Raw genomic sequence first — 19,936 nt, 5'->3', positions numbered from 1 at the left:
GCTCTCCCCTTGACGTCTGTGCTGATTGAATGTGCGAATATCTTTCATTTTTGCCTCTAGAAAGCAACTGCCTTGTGCTCCAAGCTGCAGCTTCTCTGAGCCATGTGGCTGAGAACTGGCAGCTAGTAGAGTGACTGTCTAAGCCAGAGATGGTGTGTACTCTGGCCTTAGAGAGGAATTAGCCAGACTTGTTGAATACGGAGCGAGAAGCTCAAGAACAGTGGCAAGAATGTACTCTACTACTGTTCTATGGGAAGATAGTTGCTGCTGATTGAAATTACCTTTCTAGTTTACGTATACTCAGAAAAATAACTGATTCTTTACCTCTGGACAAATGGATAAAAAATAAATTTAAGGAGGATAGCTTTAAAAGTTATTTTTTATTTTTTTGTTGTTTTGTTTTGTTTAATAAACCTTTATTCTGGAAGAAATTCAGATTTACAGAGGCTACCAAGATAGTGCAAAGAGTTTCCATTTACCCTTCACCGGTTTTCCCCCTTGTCAAAAGTAGGTGTTAAGAGTTTTTGGTTTTTGTTTTTTTTGTGTTGTGGCAAAATCTATATAACGTAATTTGTCATTTTAACTGTACGTGTATAATTCAGTGGCATTAAGTGGCATTCACAACATCCTGCTACTGTCACCACTCTCTGTTTCAAAATTTTTTCATCACACACAACACTCTTCACCAAAGTTTTTTTGTTTTGTTTTCTTTTCTTTTAAATATTTTATTTGTAAGTAATCTCTGCACCCAACATGGGGGCTCAGACTTACAACCCTGAAATCAAGAGTTGCATGCCCTACTGACTGAGCCAGCCAGGTGCCCAGAGGATTTTTTTTTTTAACTTCTGTAAAAACAACACTACGACATTAAGAGAAATTAAAATATTCTCCTGTACTTTCAGCTCCCTAACAAACTATATGAAAGAGTTAAAACTGGAAGGTTTTTCCACCCTGTAGATCACGCTGTCTATCTAGAGGTTACCATTATTAATGAATAGTACCAGCGGATATTTACTCTTCCAGATCTCTTGCTCTACCTATATTAACATCTCACAAACATAATCTTTTTTCTAAAAAAAAAAAAAAAATTAGGTATTCTGTTTGGTGAAATACTCTGTTTTGATTTTTTTTTTCATATTGCTACATCTAGATCTATCTTGATCTTCATAAAGACTGCACAGTATTCCATTGTCTGGAGGTCCCATAATACTTTTAACCAGTTCCCTATTGATGGATGTTTAAATTGTCTCAGGTCTTAGACTACTGTAAACTCTATTGCAATGAGTATTTTTCTCCCGATTTCTTTCAGCGTGGTCTGAAATACATTCTGTAGGATATAATCTGTAGGATAAATTTCTAATAGGTGTGACAGAGGGAATGTGAAATTTTGATCTTTATAGGTATTGCCAAGTTGACTTCCAAGGAGTTTGTAGCAGCTCACGCTCCAGTGCCAATGCGTGGAATTTCCGCTTTCCCCACGTCTGAGCTCTTTGGCATTCTGATACATAAAAATGGTATCTCAAATGGTGTTTTAATTTGTAATTCTTTACTTATGAGTAAGATTGAGCATCAAGAATAGGGCACTCCCTGTTCTTGAAAACTCTCCTCCAGCGAACGCAGGGGGGTCAGAGCACTTGACTCTCCGAGAATGTCACTATTCCTCATAACTTGTTTATCTTAGCTGTTATCTCTAAGCCACCTATTTAACCACAGACTGCAAAACAGAGAAGCAGTAGGAGTTTTACCACGAATCACAGAATCGTTTCTGCAATTGAAAAATTTCTGATGCTTAGAAAAATTGTCCCAAAGCCACACTGTTAACTCGAGCAAAATCCTTGCTTTGTAAAGCTGTTGCAGTGACAGCAAACCAGTCTCCTTCCACCGCAGGAGGGAGGAGTCCAGTCCCTCAATGGATTCTGAGATCACAGCGCCTCTGTTCAATCCCAGAGCAGAAAGGGGACAGTGTCAGCAAATGAAAAACATGCTTTTGTCTTCCTTTGTTTTGCAAAAGGTGCACTCAGCTAAACACGAAAGTGGCCAAACTCACCACAGAGCTCAAAGAGGAGCAGGAAATGAACAAGTGTTTGCGAGCCAACCAAGTCCTCCTGCAGAACAAACTGAAGGAGGAGGAGAGAGTGTTGAAGGAGACCTGCGACCAGAAGGATCTGCAGATCACCGAGATCCAGGAGCAGCTGCGTGACGTCATGTTCTACCTGGAGGCTCAGCAGAAGATCAACCACCTGCCTGCTGAGACCCGGCAGGAAATCCAGGAGGGACAGATCAACATCGCCATGGCCTCGGCCTCCAGCGCCCCCTCTTCGGGGGGCAGTGGGAAGCTGCCCTCCAGGAAAGGCCGCAGCAAGAGGGGCAAGTGACGTCTGGGAAATCGAAGTCCCTGAGACTGTTTTCCCTGGCACGGCAAGGGTGTGCTGGGGCTTCAGCTACATGTGAGGGTGGACCTTGAATAAGTACAAGTGAGGACGGAGCCGCCATTGTTTGGATCTTTTCTTTGCTGGCGTGTGCTGTAGTAACCATAGGGCCGGTGGCGAGGAGAGCTGATGGAAATGGGCCGGGTCTTAAAAGGTGGCTGCTGTTTTCCACCGTAATAGTTCACTAACCTCAGACATTCTCTAATGACCATTTTGCCTTCCTACTTGATAGAAGCCCCAGCTCTGCTGAGCATTCTTCCATTGTATTTATTGAGTCGGTGTATTTCACATTCAGTTCTGGGGTCTATTCAAGACATCGATTTTTTTTTTTTTTTTTTTTTGGTAACCTCAAAGGTCACGTTACCTAAGGTCATAGCAGCTGCTTTAAAGAGAGGTTTGCACTGGCCACTGAGGATTTATGAAAATTCCCTAGTGTTAGTCTCGTATCATTGTCATCCCTCCCTGCATCCGGGAATTGAAGAATTGGTTGAAGGTCACATGAAAAGAGGCTGGGCCCGTAAACCCTCAGTCACTAGCCTGTCACCAGCCGCCATCTCGTGCTCCGGGGCTAGCCAGGAAAAACAAACAACCCGCACAGGCCGAGCTGACCCAGTGTAGGGAAGATGGTGGCGCTTCTGCTTTGTTTTCGATGACCCCACAGCACTTTGTGAACCTCAAGTAAGGAGGAGGCCGAAGGGTTGCTCCAAGGCCCAGCTCTCGGAGTGGATTTCCTAGCATCTAGCAAGAATCAGCAGGCAGATTTATCATCCATGTGAAGATGCAGAGTGAGGCCTCTGACTAGCTGATTGTGTATTTTGCTGGGATCAGTATTTTCTGAATGTTTACAGAAGATCGGGCTGCATGTTCAGGTTGCGGCTAGAGGGAGCTTGGGCAGATTTTCAATGATGCTTTTAAGGTACAACCAAAGGCTGTTTTTAAATCCGAAAATGAGAATTTTAACAGAGCCCTTTTAAAACAGTCATGCAATGCTTGTTGTGAGCCAACAGAGGGGCTGTGTACTTTCTCTAGAAACCTTAACGTCAAGTAATTCATAATATGCAGTAATTAAGCAAACTTAAAGTAAGACCCGTGTTGGAATTTAAGCTTCCAAAGGAGGTGGCCGGATAGGTTAACAAGATGTGCCATTAAATGATGGGGTTTGTTTTCTGCTTTAGAATTAGCCAGAGTTTTCAAATGATCACATTTTAGAATTGTTTTTTAGCCTATGATTAGGCTTCATACATCCCCTTTGGCCTAAACGTCTTACGTGTTACTTGTTAGCACACAAACTGTATTGTTAATCACCATCCATTTTTGTGGGATATGCTGTAGCATTTCCCAAAAAACCTTACCTGTAACTTTGCAAAACGAATGTACTCAGACATTCTCAATTTTTACTTAGGGCAGACCAACTCTACAAGTCCCCCTTGGACTTATATATACAGATATCTTAAAGCAAGAGCGGGAATGTAAAGCATAACCTAATTCTCTTTCCTATAGAGATTCTATTTTATTTAAAATCTATTTTTACACTAGTTAGAATCCTGCTTTTTTGGCCAAGTACTTGTCTTGCATGTCTGACCTTGCAGAAGCTGGGGTGGATTGTAGCATACTAATTAGGAGGTTTGAGTAGTTGACAAAGCTTGCTCGCTCCTCATTTTCCCATGATCACCTCCATCAAGCAGCCCTACCACCAGCTGGGAGAACAGAGATCTTCAGTACAGGTGGGCTAAGTGCTCTGAAAGGCTGTGCCCCGAGGAATGAGCAAATAGGCAAATGTTTCCAAACTACTTGAAGGTTTAAAAATTTTTTTCCAGAAATAAAGAATCTTATCAAGGTACATTAAGAAAATGTTTTTGAAAAAGGTCAAAGAGTGATGTTTGAATTTGACAAAATTACATAAGATAGAGACTGTTCGTGTTTTCTTCAGGATAGAAATGAACCACTTAATATATCCGTACTACCTTGAACAATGAAATTGCATTAAAATAACCAAACTTTGAAATGATTTTGCCCTGTGTGAAATTTGTGTCTCTCTGATTGACATTTGCTTGGGAGCTTGTATCTATAACCTAAGAAAGTGTCAGTGACCTTGGATTGAAAAGATGCATTAAAAATCATCCCCTCAACAGTAGAGTGAGCAGCTAGATTATTCATGTCTCCACCCCTTTGCTCCAACTTCCCAAACTAATGAAAAGTAGAATAAGGAAAATTATTGGAATTTGGAGGCTTGGGATAGGCTGAGACTCAGCACACAACTCTTTTTGCAAACGGAAAGCAATTTATACACCAGAGACTTTTTCCCAGGCCCTATCGCCAGCTGAGATCGTTTCTTCTTTGAAACTGTCCCAGATGTGATTGGTTAGGGTACACTGGGAAAGACAAAGCCCTGAAGCAATTCCCAGCTCGACGCTTGCTCAGGGACGTTGTCCTCAGCAGAGGGCTAGGAAACGAGAAACAGCCAGCCAGGAGAGTGTAGAGAGCTTGGCAAATCACAAATGAACAACCTTCTGTCATCGCTTGGAAACTCCTCTCCTGATACAGTCGGGATACACAAGTTACAAATACTATCCTTAAAATTTGGCTGCTGTGCACTCTGCCACGTTGCTTGGGCTGGTGGCAGACGGGCTCACGTGATGAAGTCAATGGGCTTATCTAAAAAAGGAAAGTTGCTCTCACATTTGAGGAAAGTGATTTCGTCTTCTCCAGGATAAAGCTGAATTAACTGCCGCAGTGAATCCTGCTGCGTTAATTTCTTTCTTGGCAGTGGAAGGGAAGTTTTTCTGGAGTCTCTCACGACCCAGCTCCTGCTCCTTCATGGTGCTGGTGGATGTCTACACTGCTCAAAGACCTGGCTCTCACCTTAAGCGAGTTTAGGAGGCCACCAAGAGCCACCAAGCCTCTGACAGGCTTCTGCTTCTGGCCAGCCCTTTTCATTCTTGTCTTGAAGTTTCTTTTTTTTTTTTTTAAGATTTTTAAAATTTCTTTATTCGACAGAGACAGCCAGCAAGAGAGGGAACACAAGCAGGGGGAGTGGGAGAGGAAGGAGCAGGCTCATAGAGGAAGAGCCTGATGTGGGGCTCGATCCCATAACGCCGGGATCACGCCCTGAGCCGAAGGCGGACGCTTAACCGCTATGCCACCCAGGCGCCCCTGTCTTGAAGCTTCTTGAAGTAGGAGTCCTAGAATATCTGCATAGTGTCTACACCAACAGATGTAGCTTTTTTTTTTTTTTTAAAGATTTATTTGCGAGAGAGCGTGCGGGCAGGCGGGGGGGAGGGGCAGGGAGTGAATCCTCAAGCAGACTCCCTGATGAACAGATTCCCAGGACCTGAGTTCATGACCTGAGCCGAAACCGAGAGCCAGACACCACCTACTGAGCCACCCAGGCCCCCCAAGATGTAGCTTTTAAAGTTAAACATTTTTAAGTGACAGGAAAGAGTAAAGTAGTAATAGGGAGAAAAGCCTTTCCCTTCAGGAACCTCCCCTCCCCTAGAGCCAAAGCCGAATGTCTCATCCTGTGCAACGTGAAGTTCATTCCCCAACCCACCCCCCAACATTGCACTGCCCTCAGCCTGGAGCAAACACACATTTTTGCATTGGTACATTAGGAGACCTCAGGGAAGTTACATAAAGCTTCTTTTATTTCTTATCCTCATTGAGGGGAGGTATGGGGAGAGCTTGTGGCCTCTTTATCCTGATTAATGTCATAATCAACTCCTTTATGACTTCATCTTTTAAAGGTAATGGTAACCATTTACCACTTCTATGGGGCGCCTGGGTGGCTCAGTCGTTAAGCGTCTGCCTTCGGCTCAGGGCGTGATCCCAGGGTCCTGGGATCGAGCCTCGCATCAGGCTCCTCTGCTGGGAGCCTTCTCCTTCCTCTCCTACTCCCCCTGCTTGTGTTCCCTCTCTTGCTGGCTGTCTCTATCTCTGTCAAATAAATAAATAAAATCTTTAAAAAAAAAAAACAACGAACCATTTACCACTTCCTGGTAACCCTTTTTACCCTGCCTCCCTGGGCCTCGTGCCCTGCCCGGAATGCTCAGGCACTTGACAATATTAGGTTCTGTTAGACATTCATTTTGAAAGCTGCACTCCCAGTAGCAAAACTATCTCAGCATCATTTTAGCTAGTATACTTTTCACGAACATGGAGCAGTCTCTACTGTAATTCTGGAAGCTTAGGTGAGCACGAAGGGCTCTGCAGTCGGTTCTTAATCTGGATTTTGCATTCTTACTGCACAAAAGAAGGCCAGGGAGAGATGACCAATCTGTTGTTTTATACAAGATGATTGTAGTCTTTGGGGCCCAATGTCGAATTGCTTCAGGTCAGAAACTTCTCACTGGAATCATCTGGAAAATGTGGTTTTGGTACTTGGCACGGAGCTGCGAGGGGGCAGATAACGTTTGTTACTCCGAGGCTAATTACCAAGTGCACTGAGTGAACTAAAGCAGCTTTGCTTTTTTTTCAGACCGCGTTCTAAATCCCCTGACCCAAAACTCCTTTCAGATCCAGCCTCGAATACGACTGATGGTGAAATTCTTCCCGAAAGATAAAAGGGGAACATAAATGCTGAATACGAGAAACACTACTGACCTGGCCTCTGTGGAGATGTCTTTCACCATCTTTTGTCTGGAAGGAGCAGTCGATCCCAGACCAAATCTGCCTCTATGTCCATTTCCTTATTTAAACAGGAAGGGTGCGCCAAGACCCCTCAGCCAAATCGATTTGTGATTGCAGATTCTCAATCCCTTGGGTATGGCCCAATGGGCCAAGAGTCCAGACTTTCCCTAGTGGGCTGGGCACAGTCAAGTGCCATTAAAAGAATGATGTGTCTCCACCACGTGAGAAACTAGACGGTTCACTTTCATCACTAACATAATGGTTAGCCCCAAAAGACTTTGGTGCTCACTGAAAAGAAGGAACACGAACTCATTTCGGGGGCAGAAGAGCAAGATCACAGAGAAGGACCGAGAAGTGAAGGAGAGTCCATGGAAAATTTTAGGAGGAACAAGAGAGCGGCTCTCCTGGAAACACTCCAGCGGAGAGCAAACAAACTGTGACTTATCACACACAGCCAGAGGGTCCTCCAGCAGCATTTTCCAGGAATTATCTTTTGTGAAAGACTTAGCCTTAAGTCGTGGCCATGCCCATTCACACAGTCTAACTGATGAGTTTGTGCTCACACGGAAACTATGAGCCCAAAACCGTTTGCAGAAGAGACAGCAGTAGGAAAGCCACGTCACAACCCCCTCCGCCCCCACCTCCTGGCCCCACCTGTCCTTGCGGAAAAAAAATTAAAATCCTCTTTTCAAAATGCATGCCTCCAGAAAACAGCTTCATTGCATTTGTTTCCAGGCCGAGGAAAATCGACACTAACTGGCTTTGCTCCCCAACAGGGCCAACTGTAGAACGCTGAGGTTCTGCAGCCGGGAGCTCAGAGGCCTCCTCCATCCACCCTCCCCCCAAGCACATTCGACTTCAATTATGTGGGAACATGCCTGGGCCGGGGGCTGCTGCCAGAACTCTCCTGGCCCCAGTGGAGGAGGCCCCGTGCTGCGGCCCAGAATTTTGCCGAAAAGTCCATGCAGGATCTCTCAGTTGCTGCCAATCGTTCACTCTCCCTTTGGCGAGATTCCTAGCTCTGTTTGGCCAGAGTAACACTAAAGCTCTCCCTTCTCACTTTCTTCCTCTATGCTCGGTTCTCCTCTCCCCGCGGCCCCCTTCCCCCTCACTCTTATAAATAAGAATGTTCCGCTGTTTTTCAGAACCAGAATAATCCCAAGAAAGACAGCCTACCCCTAGCCCCTCCTCTCTCCTCTCCCAGCCCGAGCCCTCCTCAGGAGAGGGCTTTTTGGTGAACTCTTAAAAACAGTTTTCTTTTCACCTGCGGAGATAACATTCTTGTGAGAAGGGAGGTAATTGACGCTAAGAAGCCCGATTGAGTTACTGTTAGCCTGTGTAAACCCAAGTTGACTTGGAACCACCTAGAAGAACATCCCCCAGGAGAGACCCGTTTTCCAGCACCAGTTACCCCCAAGGAGGCAATCCAGAGAGGCAGACCCAGAACCTCTGTTTTCTTTGTAGGACCCAAAGCCGAGGGAGAATTAGAAGCGCAGAATTAGAGACCTATTCTCCACATGCTGAGCGTTCACGGCGGGAGCAAGCTCTGCCCTGTTTGGACGGGTCTGATTCCAAGGGCTTGAAGCTCACATTTGTTGAATTCCTGCTACGCGAACCACAGTTCTTACGCTGAGTACTTTCCATGCACTGTTCCGTTCAGTCCTCCACGCCAGCCCATGAGGTAAGTAGAGCTACCCCGCGGTACAAACCGAGAAACCGAGGCCCAGCAGGAGACAACTCAGGACTGGCTGAGGTCGCATCGTGGATCCCTGGTAAGGGCAGTGCTCAATCTCAGCATTACCTGAGTCCAAAATCTGGGCTCCTGGCCACTCGGCTCGACTAGCCCCTCTACCCTTGGGACGTGGGGACAGAAAGGGCACAGCTTCCAAGTCCCCATTTTGTGGTTGCTTTGGGAAAGGAGCAGAGTACTGACGAGACCACTTTGGTGTGAGTAAAACGGTCCCGTACACCCACCTTCTGCAAGCCTCCCCCGCTCCTCATGGAACTTTCTAACGTCTGTCTCCTCTCCCACTCCAGCGGGGCCTGAGCCAGAGCTGATAAAGAAGGAGGAAGAAAACCACACCAGTGGTTTCCCCCCTCCACCCAAGAGCCGACTTTGGGAAATCACTTCATTCCGATTGCCTGTTGTGGCGCCTTCACCCCAGGGAGGCTTGGGGCCCAGTCCACACCAACCATTTAAGCTGACATCTCGGTTCTTTTATATAGAGCTTCATGGAAGCCTGGGTGCTTCCCCAGCTGGAAAAGTTGCTTCTGGAACAAAACTATCTAGACTCTAAGGAGTCCTTTCTTTGAGAGCATAGACTCAGTTACTGCCCCCAGAGGCGCAAACAGGAATAAACAGACTAACGGGAAACAAGATTCTGGAAGGATCAGCTTAGCTTGTGGCTTCAGTTTATTACAGAATAAGTGGACAGAAAGTCTAGAACAAATTTTTTATAAACTCCCGGGGGCTGTTACAAACCGGTGTTAACCTGGCAGGTAGAGACTCGTCTGTGTGTGTCCGCGTGTAAAGGTCATCCAAAACCTTTTTCTTCTTCTTTTTTTAATATTATAACAAGTCAAATTTAATTTAGAATACAGATGCAATACCTATTACCCTACTGACAATTATATATTTTAAGTGCTATAAGATAATTGCAAGAGCACTGTATTTTGGGATATACACAGATATTATTTCTATGTTTTTTATTTTTGAGATATAATTAGCATATAACAGAATTCAGGTCTCAAGTGTTCAGTTGTCCACGTCCATGTAATCACCACCCAAATCAAGATGGAGAACATTTCCATCTCCCCCCAAAATAGGATGTTTTATTTTTAAAGCAGGAAAATTTAGAGAGGAAAAGTAAAAGTGGTCTTATCTCAACAGAGGAAACCATTAACACTTTGGGGTGTTTCTTCCAATGTTTTCTAGGCATATTGTTTCTATATGGTTTATTTGTTCTCTCAGTCATTACTTGAGGGCCTCCTAAGTGCCAGACTCCATCAGGATTCTGGGTCTATAAGCGGATACAACAGTCCCAGCCCTTGCTGCTTTACAAACAAACGAAATTATATGAAATTTCAGAAAATGTTAAGTGCTAGGAAGGAATAGTGTCAGGGGGCAGGAGGGAAGGGCTGCATTAAGTAGGGTAGTTACAGATGCCTTCATGCTTGATTGTGTACAAAAAAAGTCTTGGTTCAGACTTCCAGCCTCCAGAACTATAATAGAATCAACTTCTATTTGTTCTAAACCCCCCAGTTTGTGGTACTTTGTTACCCTAGGACACTGACACGCAGGTCTTTGCTTCCATTCCCTCTGACAGCTTGACAACTGCTCCCTTCCCCGGCCATTTCCTATTCCTGCACTCCACCTGACTAAACGCCGTGTCCTCCTGAAGGCCTGTCTGGTCTCCGGGACGAGCCTGGCCTCCCCAGGCTGCGGTTTCTCTGCACACCAGCAGTCATGAGTCATTCCTGGTCATCTCCACCAGCCCTCTGAAGGAGAGGGGTTCACAGGAATAAATCCCAGCCTCCCTCTTCCTTTTCCTCTCTCTCTAGGTGAGCTCACCAGGTCCTGTGGTTTGAAAGACCCATCTCGACGCCATGAAGTCCCATCCCCAGGTTGCGGACTGTGGCCTAGACCCTGCTCTGAGCTCCAGATTCACAGAACCGTCTGCTTGCTCAACGTCTCTGTTGGGGTGCCGCACACACAGCTACCTGAATGCGCTTGAAAGGAACGCTTCCGTTCTCCCCCACAAATCTGGCTCTACCTGCACCTCAGGTCTTTTGTCTCAGAATAAGACTCATCCTCTTCCAGCGAGGAACTCAAGCCAGAAGCTGGGCATCACCCTTGACTCTGCCTTCTTTCCCCTCCCCAGCCGTTGGCAGGCCTCCCAGATCTTTGCAGAACCCACTCTGTCCAAGCCACTGTCTTCACTCTCCTGGACAGTTGCAGTGGCTTCCTTGCTGGTCTTTCCACCGTTACTCCTGCCCCCTTCCAAATCATTCTCGATACCCCCACTTATGACAGTTAGAAAGCCCATCCTTGATTTTCCCAGATCTTAGAGTAAAATCCAAAGCCTTGCCTCGGCCTACAAGATCTTGCGTGACCTGGCCCTGACCTACCTTTCCAGTCTCATCTCGCAGCTCTCTCCCTACCTCTCACTACCTCCCAGCTCCCTTGACACTTATGCAGTGTGTCCGTCTGCTAGCACAGCCGTAACAAAGTGCCACAAACCGAATGGCTTAAACAACAGAAATGCGTTGTCTTGCGGTCTGGAGGCGAACAGCCCAAGATCAAGGTCACTACAGGGGTGGGTCCGTCTGAGACCGTGAGAGAAGGATGTGCTCAAGGGCTCTCCTTGCAAACGGAGATCTGCAAGTCTGCCTCCAAGCCTGGACAGGCAGTGCGGTGCCGAGGTCTGTGCCCGGGGCCCGGGTTCAAACCCCAGCTCTGCTAGGGCCTGGCTGAGTGGTCTAGGGAAAGTTATGTGACATCTCTGAGCAGTGATTTCATCTCCAGAATGGAGATAGTACGAATATCTGCCCCTCAGAAGATTTGTGGGAGGATTAAAGGAACTGGTGCTTAGCTTAGCTCAGTGGACACACATTGTGGTCTCTGTGTTAGCGTTTTCGCCACCCCCAGTCTCCCCCAACCTGTGTTCGTGGTCCCTGTGCTTACACATTTTGAAGGTGGGGACGTTTTCCTTCATCCGCTCAAGGCCTGGCCCAGAGAAGCCCCTTAACACTGGCATGTTGGAAGGAATGAAGGAAGGAGGGAATGGACAAAGGCCCAGGCAGAGTAAAACCAAGCATACTCCACATAGTAGAAGGCAGGCAAGAGGCAACCTCATCTGTACGATGCCAGCACCCAGCAGCTCCCCTGGAATGGACAGGGCTTTAATAAACACTTGCCAAGTGAATGGGATGGGCAACAGGAAGAATGTACAAAATGTCTGAGGGGTTCGGGAGAGGGCAGGGTGATTGTGACTGAGCGTGCCAGGAATGGCTTTAGGGACGAGGTGGCAATCGAGATGGACTTTGGAAGGACAGAGTGGGCTGGCCTGCCCTGTGGCCTCTGTCTTTGGAGCACTAAAGCGAGTCTGGAGAAAACAGCCTTGAGCAAATTCTGCCAGTTAGAGGAATGTATCTGTAAGATGCTTTGAGGCACGAGTAACAGAATCCCAGCCGAAGACGCATGGCTCACACGATGAGGTGGGTCCTGTTCTGGGCAGGTGAAATGAGCGGCTCAGCAGCCTCACCAAAGACCTGGTCCAGAAGCCCTCCAAGAGACTTTCCCTCACTTTCCATGAGGCCAACCGTGGTTCATCTCCCAAGACTGGGGATAGACCTCACCACCCCAGAAACTCAAAGAGGGTGACTATCCGGACAATTGCGCTGCTCTCTTAGCAAACAGAAGAAATCATGATTGGTTGGAGCCAATCATAGGATGGGTATGGACAGGGATGGTCATGTGATGAGATTACGGCCGATGAGATGGAGAGGGAAGTCTGCTGGGAGTTTCTGGAAATGATTTTACCCCCTGAAATAAAAAAGGTGAAAGTGAGGCAGTTCCTTTTGTTCATGGCTCCTACCTTCCTTTTTTCCTTCCTTCTCAGAATCCCACTGTGTGAGGCTATGATGCTTGGTGTCACAGCAGCCATTCTGTGACCCAGAGGGACAATGTTACAGACATGCTAAGGATGGCAGAGCAGAAAGTGAGAAAGAACCGGGTTCTTGAATCACTGAACCAACACTGGAATTGTTGGCCTCCAGACAGCTAATTCATGCAATAAATAAACCTTTATCACTTCAGTCCCATTAGTAGGGTATTCTATTACTTACAGACTAAAGCATTCCTAATTGATAGAGTCCCTAACTCTGTCTAACTTACTTCCCTGTCTATGTTTCACATTCCTTCTTTGCTGGCAATAAACTTGGAGCTGCTGGCCATCTTTTCTGCCATGCGGAAAGAGATCACTTGAGAATAAGATCAATACAGCAAAAAGGAGAGGGGAGAAATGGAGAGCGACTGGATCCAGCTATGCCAGAAATGAGCCCTATTCCTAGACTTTGCAGTTACATAAGCCAATAAATTCCATCTTCCCTCTCCCCCACCTTTTTTTTCCCCTTAATCCAGGTTCTTTTGATTTTCTGTCAATGAAAGAGTCTTGATTAATATACTGTGCCCCCAAAGTGCCATTTCGGAGTCTTCCCCCACGTCACAGATCATCACAAAGTATTTGTCAAGGAAATGAATTCACTACTTTACCTTCTCTTTCCTGCATCCCAGACTCGGAGAAGCTACCCACCCCCCTACAGTCGTGGTGCTGGGTGTCTGCAGTGCACAGCGTGTTCGGCCACAAAGTCTTACAAAGTGAAGGCCTGTGTTAGTCAAGATCATTCAGGCACAAAGAAATCCAACCCCAACTGATAGAAGCAAATAAGAGGAATTGCTTAGCTCTCATTAAGGGAAGTTCAGGGGTGCGGCTGGCCTTGGGGACTGTGGTCCCACACTTGGCCAGCTCACTAACCACTGAGAGCTCGGTTTTCCTTCCGATTGACCTCTTTCCCGTCCACATGCAGGCTTCCTCCAGGTGGAGGCGGATGAGGGGGGCAGGACCCCACACGGCACCGGGTACTGCTCACACTGGCTCACCAGCACCTTCTCTCTCCAGCCTCCCTGCAGAGTCCCATAACTTCATTTACTTTAGCCCCATCTGGGCCACATGCCCTGCCTGGGGTAACCTCTCTGACTCTGACTGACCATACCTAGGCCATGTGCCACAGAGCTGTGGCTTTGAGGGCAATGGGACCATGACCACCTTGTGTGGGGAAGAGAAAGCCCCTAAAGAAAGGAAGGGAGCTATGAGGGGGGTCAGGAAGGCAGGGCCTGTTGGATGGAACTACTGACATCTTTCATAAAGCCATCCCACTACAAACTGGGACTTAAAAAAATCTTAATGGATTTCACGAACTGCTTTTGGACTCACTAAATACTTCCTTTGCACCTGTTAAGTGCCATGATCTGTGTTAGGAGCTGGGGCAATAAAGGTGACTGAGCAAAAGTCCCTACTCCTACAGATGTCCCAATCAGGTAAGTGACCAGTTATGTAAACCGATACCGTGGTTCACTGTCGTAAACTGTTGTGCTTTGGGAACGCCAGAAAGGGTGCGCTTCATTCTCCCCTGTTGTGGGGATTAAGGAAAGCTACAAAAGAGAAGTGCCATTTGAGCTAAGCCTGGAAATTCAAGTATGGAGATTGGCAGGTGGAAAGGGGTGGGCCAGTCCTTCAGCAGAGGAAACAGCAGGAGCCAAGGAACAGAGGGGAGGATATGCCTGGTGGAGCCCAATAGCTTCAGGGGAGCCCCAGCTGGCTAAAGCGGGGGTGTCGTGTGTTCGGGTACAGGGGTGGCCAAAGATGGCCACATCCTCATCCCCTGCACCCGTGAGTACTACCTGATATAGCAAAACCAACGCTGCAGATGGGATTAAGTTAATGATCTTAAGACGGGAGGTTGTCCTGAATTATCCAGGTGAGACCTAAATGCAGTCACAAAGGTCCTTATCAGAGGGAGGCTGGAGACCAGAGCAGTAGGAGATCGTGTGACAACAAAAGCAGAGGAAGAAAAGGCAATGTAGGGCCCAAAGCCAAGGAATGTGAACGTCCTGCACAAGAAAAGATAAGGAACACATTCTCCCCTAGAGCCTCCGGAAGGAATGAGGCATGTTAGCACCTTGGAGTTAGCCCCACGAGACTCACTGTGCACTTCCGACCTCCATAACCGTAAGATGATAAATTGGTGCGCTTTTAATCCACCAAATTTGTGGCCACTTGTTACAGAAGCGATAGGACATTAATACAGGCAGGGTGGTCGATGGAAAGAGAATAGGATCAGGTCACGAGGACCTTGTCTATCACTCCAAGAAATTTGGCCTGGTCAGTCCATGTGTTCTAACCCCCTGGCCACAGTAATAGGTTAATAAAAGAACATGTGACCCAGTTCTGCCCAGTGAGCACTGGCCCTACGAATTTTGTGGTAATGCTGTCTTCGGGGATTGCCAAACTGGCCAGAATGGAAACTTGGAGCTGTAGGGGGCCATCTTTGCTACCACTAAGGAGGACTTGCCTGGGGATGTAGTGCCCAGAATGTATTAGACTTGGGGACCCAGTCCCCCTCCTTGCCTGGAGGATAGCTGAGCTAAGAGATGGAGAGGGACGGGGTCCCCAAGTCTCATACATTCTTCAGCCAATTTGTATAATAAGCCTTTCGTGCCACTTGAAATGGAGACTCATGGGGAGGCGTGGGGATGATTTTTTTTTTCTCTTTAAGTAGTCTACACACCCAACATGGGGCTTGAACTCGGGACCCTGAGATCAAGAGTCACATGCTCTTCGGACTGAGCCAGCCAGTCTCTGAAAAACCCCTGAGTGGGTTTTTATTGGACAGGGATGACACCTGTTCTCCTCAAGCTCACTCACAAGCTCACATTGGCCGCCATCAGTTCCTCCCTGGCAGGAGACTTTGGTTCTTGCTACTGGGTGTCTCCATAAACTGCCTGAGTGTCCTCATGACATGGCAGCTGGCTTCTGCCAGAGTGAGCTCTCTCAGGAAGAGAAAACAAGGGTGCCCGCCCAAGGTGAAAGCCGAAGGCTTTTTAGTAACCTAATCTTGGAGGTGACAGAGCATCGTTTCAGCCATATTCAGTATGTTGAAGCCTGTCACGAAGTCCAACCCAGTCACAAGGGGGCTAGAGTTACGCTTCACTTTTTTTTTTTTTTTTAATTTTAAGTAAACTCCGCGCCACACATGGGACTTTAACTCACGACCCAGAGATCAAGAGCGGCATGCTGTACCCACTGAGCCAGCCAGGCACCCCCAGCTTCAACTTCTCAAAGGGAGGCATATCAGAGGATGTGTGGGGCTTCATTTTTTAAACCACCATACCACCAAACCTCCCCCGATCTCTCATTCCTGAGATTTGGGTCACATGGTTGTACCTGAACCAGTCACTGGTAAGGGGGATGGATTCTCCTAAGATTAGTCACTTCTGGGGGCTGGGCTCAGTTTCCTCGGGGCTCAGGGCTGCTTGGGGGAAGGGTTTGGTGTTGGGGGAGAAAGGAAAGAGTGGGTGTCAGTGTGGACCCAGCAGTGAGTGTCCCATAGGCAGTACGCTGGGGTAACTGGGAAGGCGGGGGGGAGGTTTCAACGGGAGAGGAGCTAAATTTGATACTTAATTTAGTCCCAGATTCTATAGTGGTATATATTTACCAGAAGAAGAAGGAGAGTAAGATGAATGGCGTTTCCTTTCTGACTTGGAACCCTGTTTTGTCCCCTCTGCCCTAGAAATTTTGTAATTTGTGTTCTCTACAGAGACACAATAATCCTTTTTATCACTGGAGTCTTTGCAAAAATGCTAACTATTTCATAATGAAAGTCAGGGTTGTGCTAATTAAAGGATCTAACATGAAGCCCAAACAGTTTTTTTTTAATTGAAGTGAAATTCACATAACAGAAAATTAACCATTTTAAAGTGAACCTTCAGTGGCTTTTAGTGCATTCACAGTGCCGTGCACACACTGCCTCTGTCGAGTTCCAGAACGGTCACACGCTCTTCCAGCCGCAAAGCAACCCCGGGCCTATTAGCAGTCACTCCCCATTCTCCCCTTCCCCCAGCCCCTGGCAAGCGCCAATCTGCTTTCTGTCTCTATGGATTTGCCTGTTCTGGGCGTTTCATATAAATGGAATCACATAATACGTGGCCTTTAGTATCTGGTTTCTTTCACTTCACATCGCATCATGTTTTCGAGGTTCATTCATGATGGTGTGTATCAGAACCTTATTCCTTTTTATGACTGAATGATATTCCATTGTATGGATATACATTTTGTTCATCCCTTCAGCCAGTTACGGACATTTGGGATGTTTCCCCCTTTTGGCTACCACAGGGAGTGCTGTTATGAAAATGTACGTACATATATTATTTTGAGTTCCTGTTTTCAATTGTTTCGGGGGGTGTGCCCCTAGGAATAAAATTGCTGGGTCATATGGTACTTCTGTGTTTAACTCCTGATGAACCAGCAAACTGTTTTCTTTCCCTTTTTTTTTTTTTTAAGATTTTATTTATTTACTTGGAGAGAGAAAGAGAGCACACACAAGCAGGGGGAGCAGCAGGCAGAGGGAGAAGCAGACCCCAATGAGCAGGGAGCCCAATGTGGGGCCTGATTTCAGGACCCTGGGATCATGACCTGAGCCAAAGGCAGACGCTTAACGACTGAGCCACCCAGGCGCCCCTCCAGGAGTGGATTAAAAACAAATTATTTTTTAGTAATCTCTATACCCAACATGGGGCTTGAACTCATGACCCTGAGATTGAGAGTCACATGCTCTTCTGACAGAGCCAGGCAGAAGCCCCCAGGAGCAGATTTAAAAAACAACATATATGGGCACCTGGTGGCTCAGTCTGCTAAGTGTCTGACTCTTGGTTTCGGCTGGCGCTATGATCTCAAGTCTTGAGATCAAGCCCCACGTAGGGCTCCATGCCCAGTGTGGAGTCCGCTTGAGATTCTCTCTCCCTCTCCTTCTCCCTCTGCCAGTCCATCTGCCAAACCGACCCCCTGCCCCCCTCAGTTAAGCAGCTAACTCATGATTTCAGCTCAAGCCTTGATATCAGGGTCATGGGTTCAAGCCCCACACTGGGCTCCGTGCTGGGTGTGGAGCCTACTTAAAAACAAAAAACAAACATGAACAAAAAACAAAAACAAAAACAAAAAACAACAAGCCTCTGTTAAGTGTCAGGCAGTGTTCTAGGCTTTATAACTGTAAGCAATAAAATTCCTGCATTTGTTGGGCTTACTTCTAGTGGGAGGACACAGGTGATAAAGAAATGCCCAAATATGTATCTAGTAGTGATAAGTGGTATGAAGAAAAATCAAGCAGATTATGGGAGTACAGAGTGATGGGGTAGGGTTCTGTTGTACACAACAGGGTGCTTAAGGAAGCCTGCTCAGCTCAGAAGGCTCCAAAATGAGCCCAAAGATCCAAATAAGATGAAGGACTGAGCCGTGTGTATACCTGGGGAAAGGCCATCTCAGGCAGAGGGAGCAAGTGCAAAGGCCCTGAGGTGGGGGTGTGCTTGACATGCTGGAAAACTATGAAGGAGGCCAGTATGTGGGGGCCGGGATGAGGAAGTGGAACAGTGGAAGGAGAAGAAGACTGAAGAGGTAGTGAAGGTCCAGATGGTTAAGATCTTGTAAGTCGAGGAAAACATGTGGCGCTATTATTAAGATGTGAGAGCTCTAGGAGTATTTTTTAGCAGGGGAGCCACAGGCTATGACCTGTTTGTTTTTAAACCGCATGTTGTTTGGAAAAGAGACCCAGCGGGGTGGGAGTGTAAGCATGGAGACACATGAGGAGTGTTGGGCAGGCATGGGAGAGGGAATGTGGCTGGGATCATGACGTGTGAGTCCCCGTGTGGGAGAAAAGCAAGGTTAGGAAAGTGAGCGGGGACCCTGAGAGAGTTCAGGCCAGAGAGCCAGGCGGCAGGAGTGTCTCCGGAGGGAGGAAGTGAGGAAGTCTGCTACCAAGGCCAGAAAAGTGGGCTTCTCCAGTGGGACAGCCATGGCATATGTTAAGGAACATGTTTCTTTGAAGCGGTGGGGCCCAGGAGAGGAGGGGAGTGGAGGAAGGGGAGGTGGGGGCAGGCAACTCTCTGCTCAGTGGAGGGCAGTGCAGGAAGGCGGAGGTAGCCCAAGGTGGGGAGCATCAGCAGAGGACGACTTATGTAAAGGTGAGAGGTAATTGTCGAGTTTACTCTAAAAAAAAACCAAAAATAAATTTAAAACATTAAAAATTAAATTAAAAAACAAAAGAAAAGAAAGAAATATTTTGGGGCCCCTGGCTGGCTCAGTTGCTGTAGCATGCAACTCTTGATCTCCAGGTGGTGAGTTCAAGCCCCATGCTGGGTGTAGAGTTTATTTTTTAAAACATAAAAAATGATTAAAATTTTAAAGAGATGAGAGGTCTTATAGCATGTTGGTTTGCTGAAGAGAATGAGCCAGAAGAGAGTGGAGCACTAGGGATGTCCCTCAGTAGGAGAGAAACAGTAGGATCTAGATGGAACAGTGGACCCTTCGACAAGCGCACGTTTCTATGGATGAGTCTGCTACTGCTACTGAACTTTGAATTTGAACTCCTTAGGGTTTATCTAATAATCTAAGAACATCTCCCATGTTCTCTTAGCTCCCAAACCATCTGGCAATCGTTTGTTATTTTTTACTACTTTTTTATTATGGTAAAATACGCATAAAATTTATCATTTTAACCATTCTTTTTTTAAAAAAAGATGTATTTATTTGAGAGAGAGCTCACAAGCAGAGGGGAGGGACAGAGGGAGAGAGAACCTCAAGCAGATTCCCCGCTGAGCGTGGAGCTTGACATGGGGCTCGATCGTACGACCCTGAGATCATGACCTGAGCCAAAATCAAGAGTCAGTTGCCTAACCGACTGAACCACCCAGGTGCCCCCATTTTAACCCTTCTTAAGCGTACAGGTCATTGGCATGAATTACAGGCACAGTGTTCTGCAGCCATCACAACTATTTCTAACGCTTTTTCATCAGCTCAGTAAATCTCAACTCTTGTTATTTGTTGAGTGAATTCCCAGTACACGATGGTGGTGTTGGTTGGTGCTCTCACTGCAGTGGAAAAGGCAGGTTATGATAACTGTGTGTTTCTGGTCACTCTGCTCCGATATTAGTGAGAAGTCCATAAAGAAGGTAGAGGTGGGAGTGGGGAAGGCCCGGCGGAAGTGCCCTAGGATGTCAGTATTCCAAAGAAGAATTGACGATATGTGACTATCCTTGCACGATCTTCCGT

The 19,936-nt window shown here is 46.8% G+C and overlaps 1 protein-coding gene across 3 annotated transcripts in view; it reads left to right on the top strand.

The window, feature by feature from the left end:
• Positions 1-8,909, top strand: part of BRAP (BRCA1 associated protein) — a 33,595-nt gene extending 24,686 nt beyond the window's left edge. Inside the window, exon 12 of one of the 3 annotated variants that reach the window (XM_034672721.1) lies at positions 8,520-8,909. In XM_034672721.1, the coding sequence (XP_034528612.1) occupies positions 8,520-8,688 (169 nt within the window). In that variant the 3' untranslated portion in view covers positions 8,689-8,909. Of the gene's footprint in view, positions 1-2,011; positions 4,438-8,519 lie in introns of those variants that run through there. The other 2 variants (XM_002913055.4, XM_019800374.2) reach the window with 2 other exon arrangements.
• The last annotated feature ends 11,027 nt before the right edge of the window (positions 8,910-19,936 follow it).

Source organism: Ailuropoda melanoleuca, chromosome 12 (genome assembly GCF_002007445.2).
Source record: "Ailuropoda melanoleuca isolate Jingjing chromosome 12, ASM200744v2, whole genome shotgun sequence".
In the NCBI taxonomy this organism is placed as follows: Eukaryota; Metazoa; Chordata; class Mammalia; order Carnivora; family Ursidae; genus Ailuropoda; species Ailuropoda melanoleuca.
This window is presented reverse-complemented; position numbering and strand designations above follow the sequence as displayed.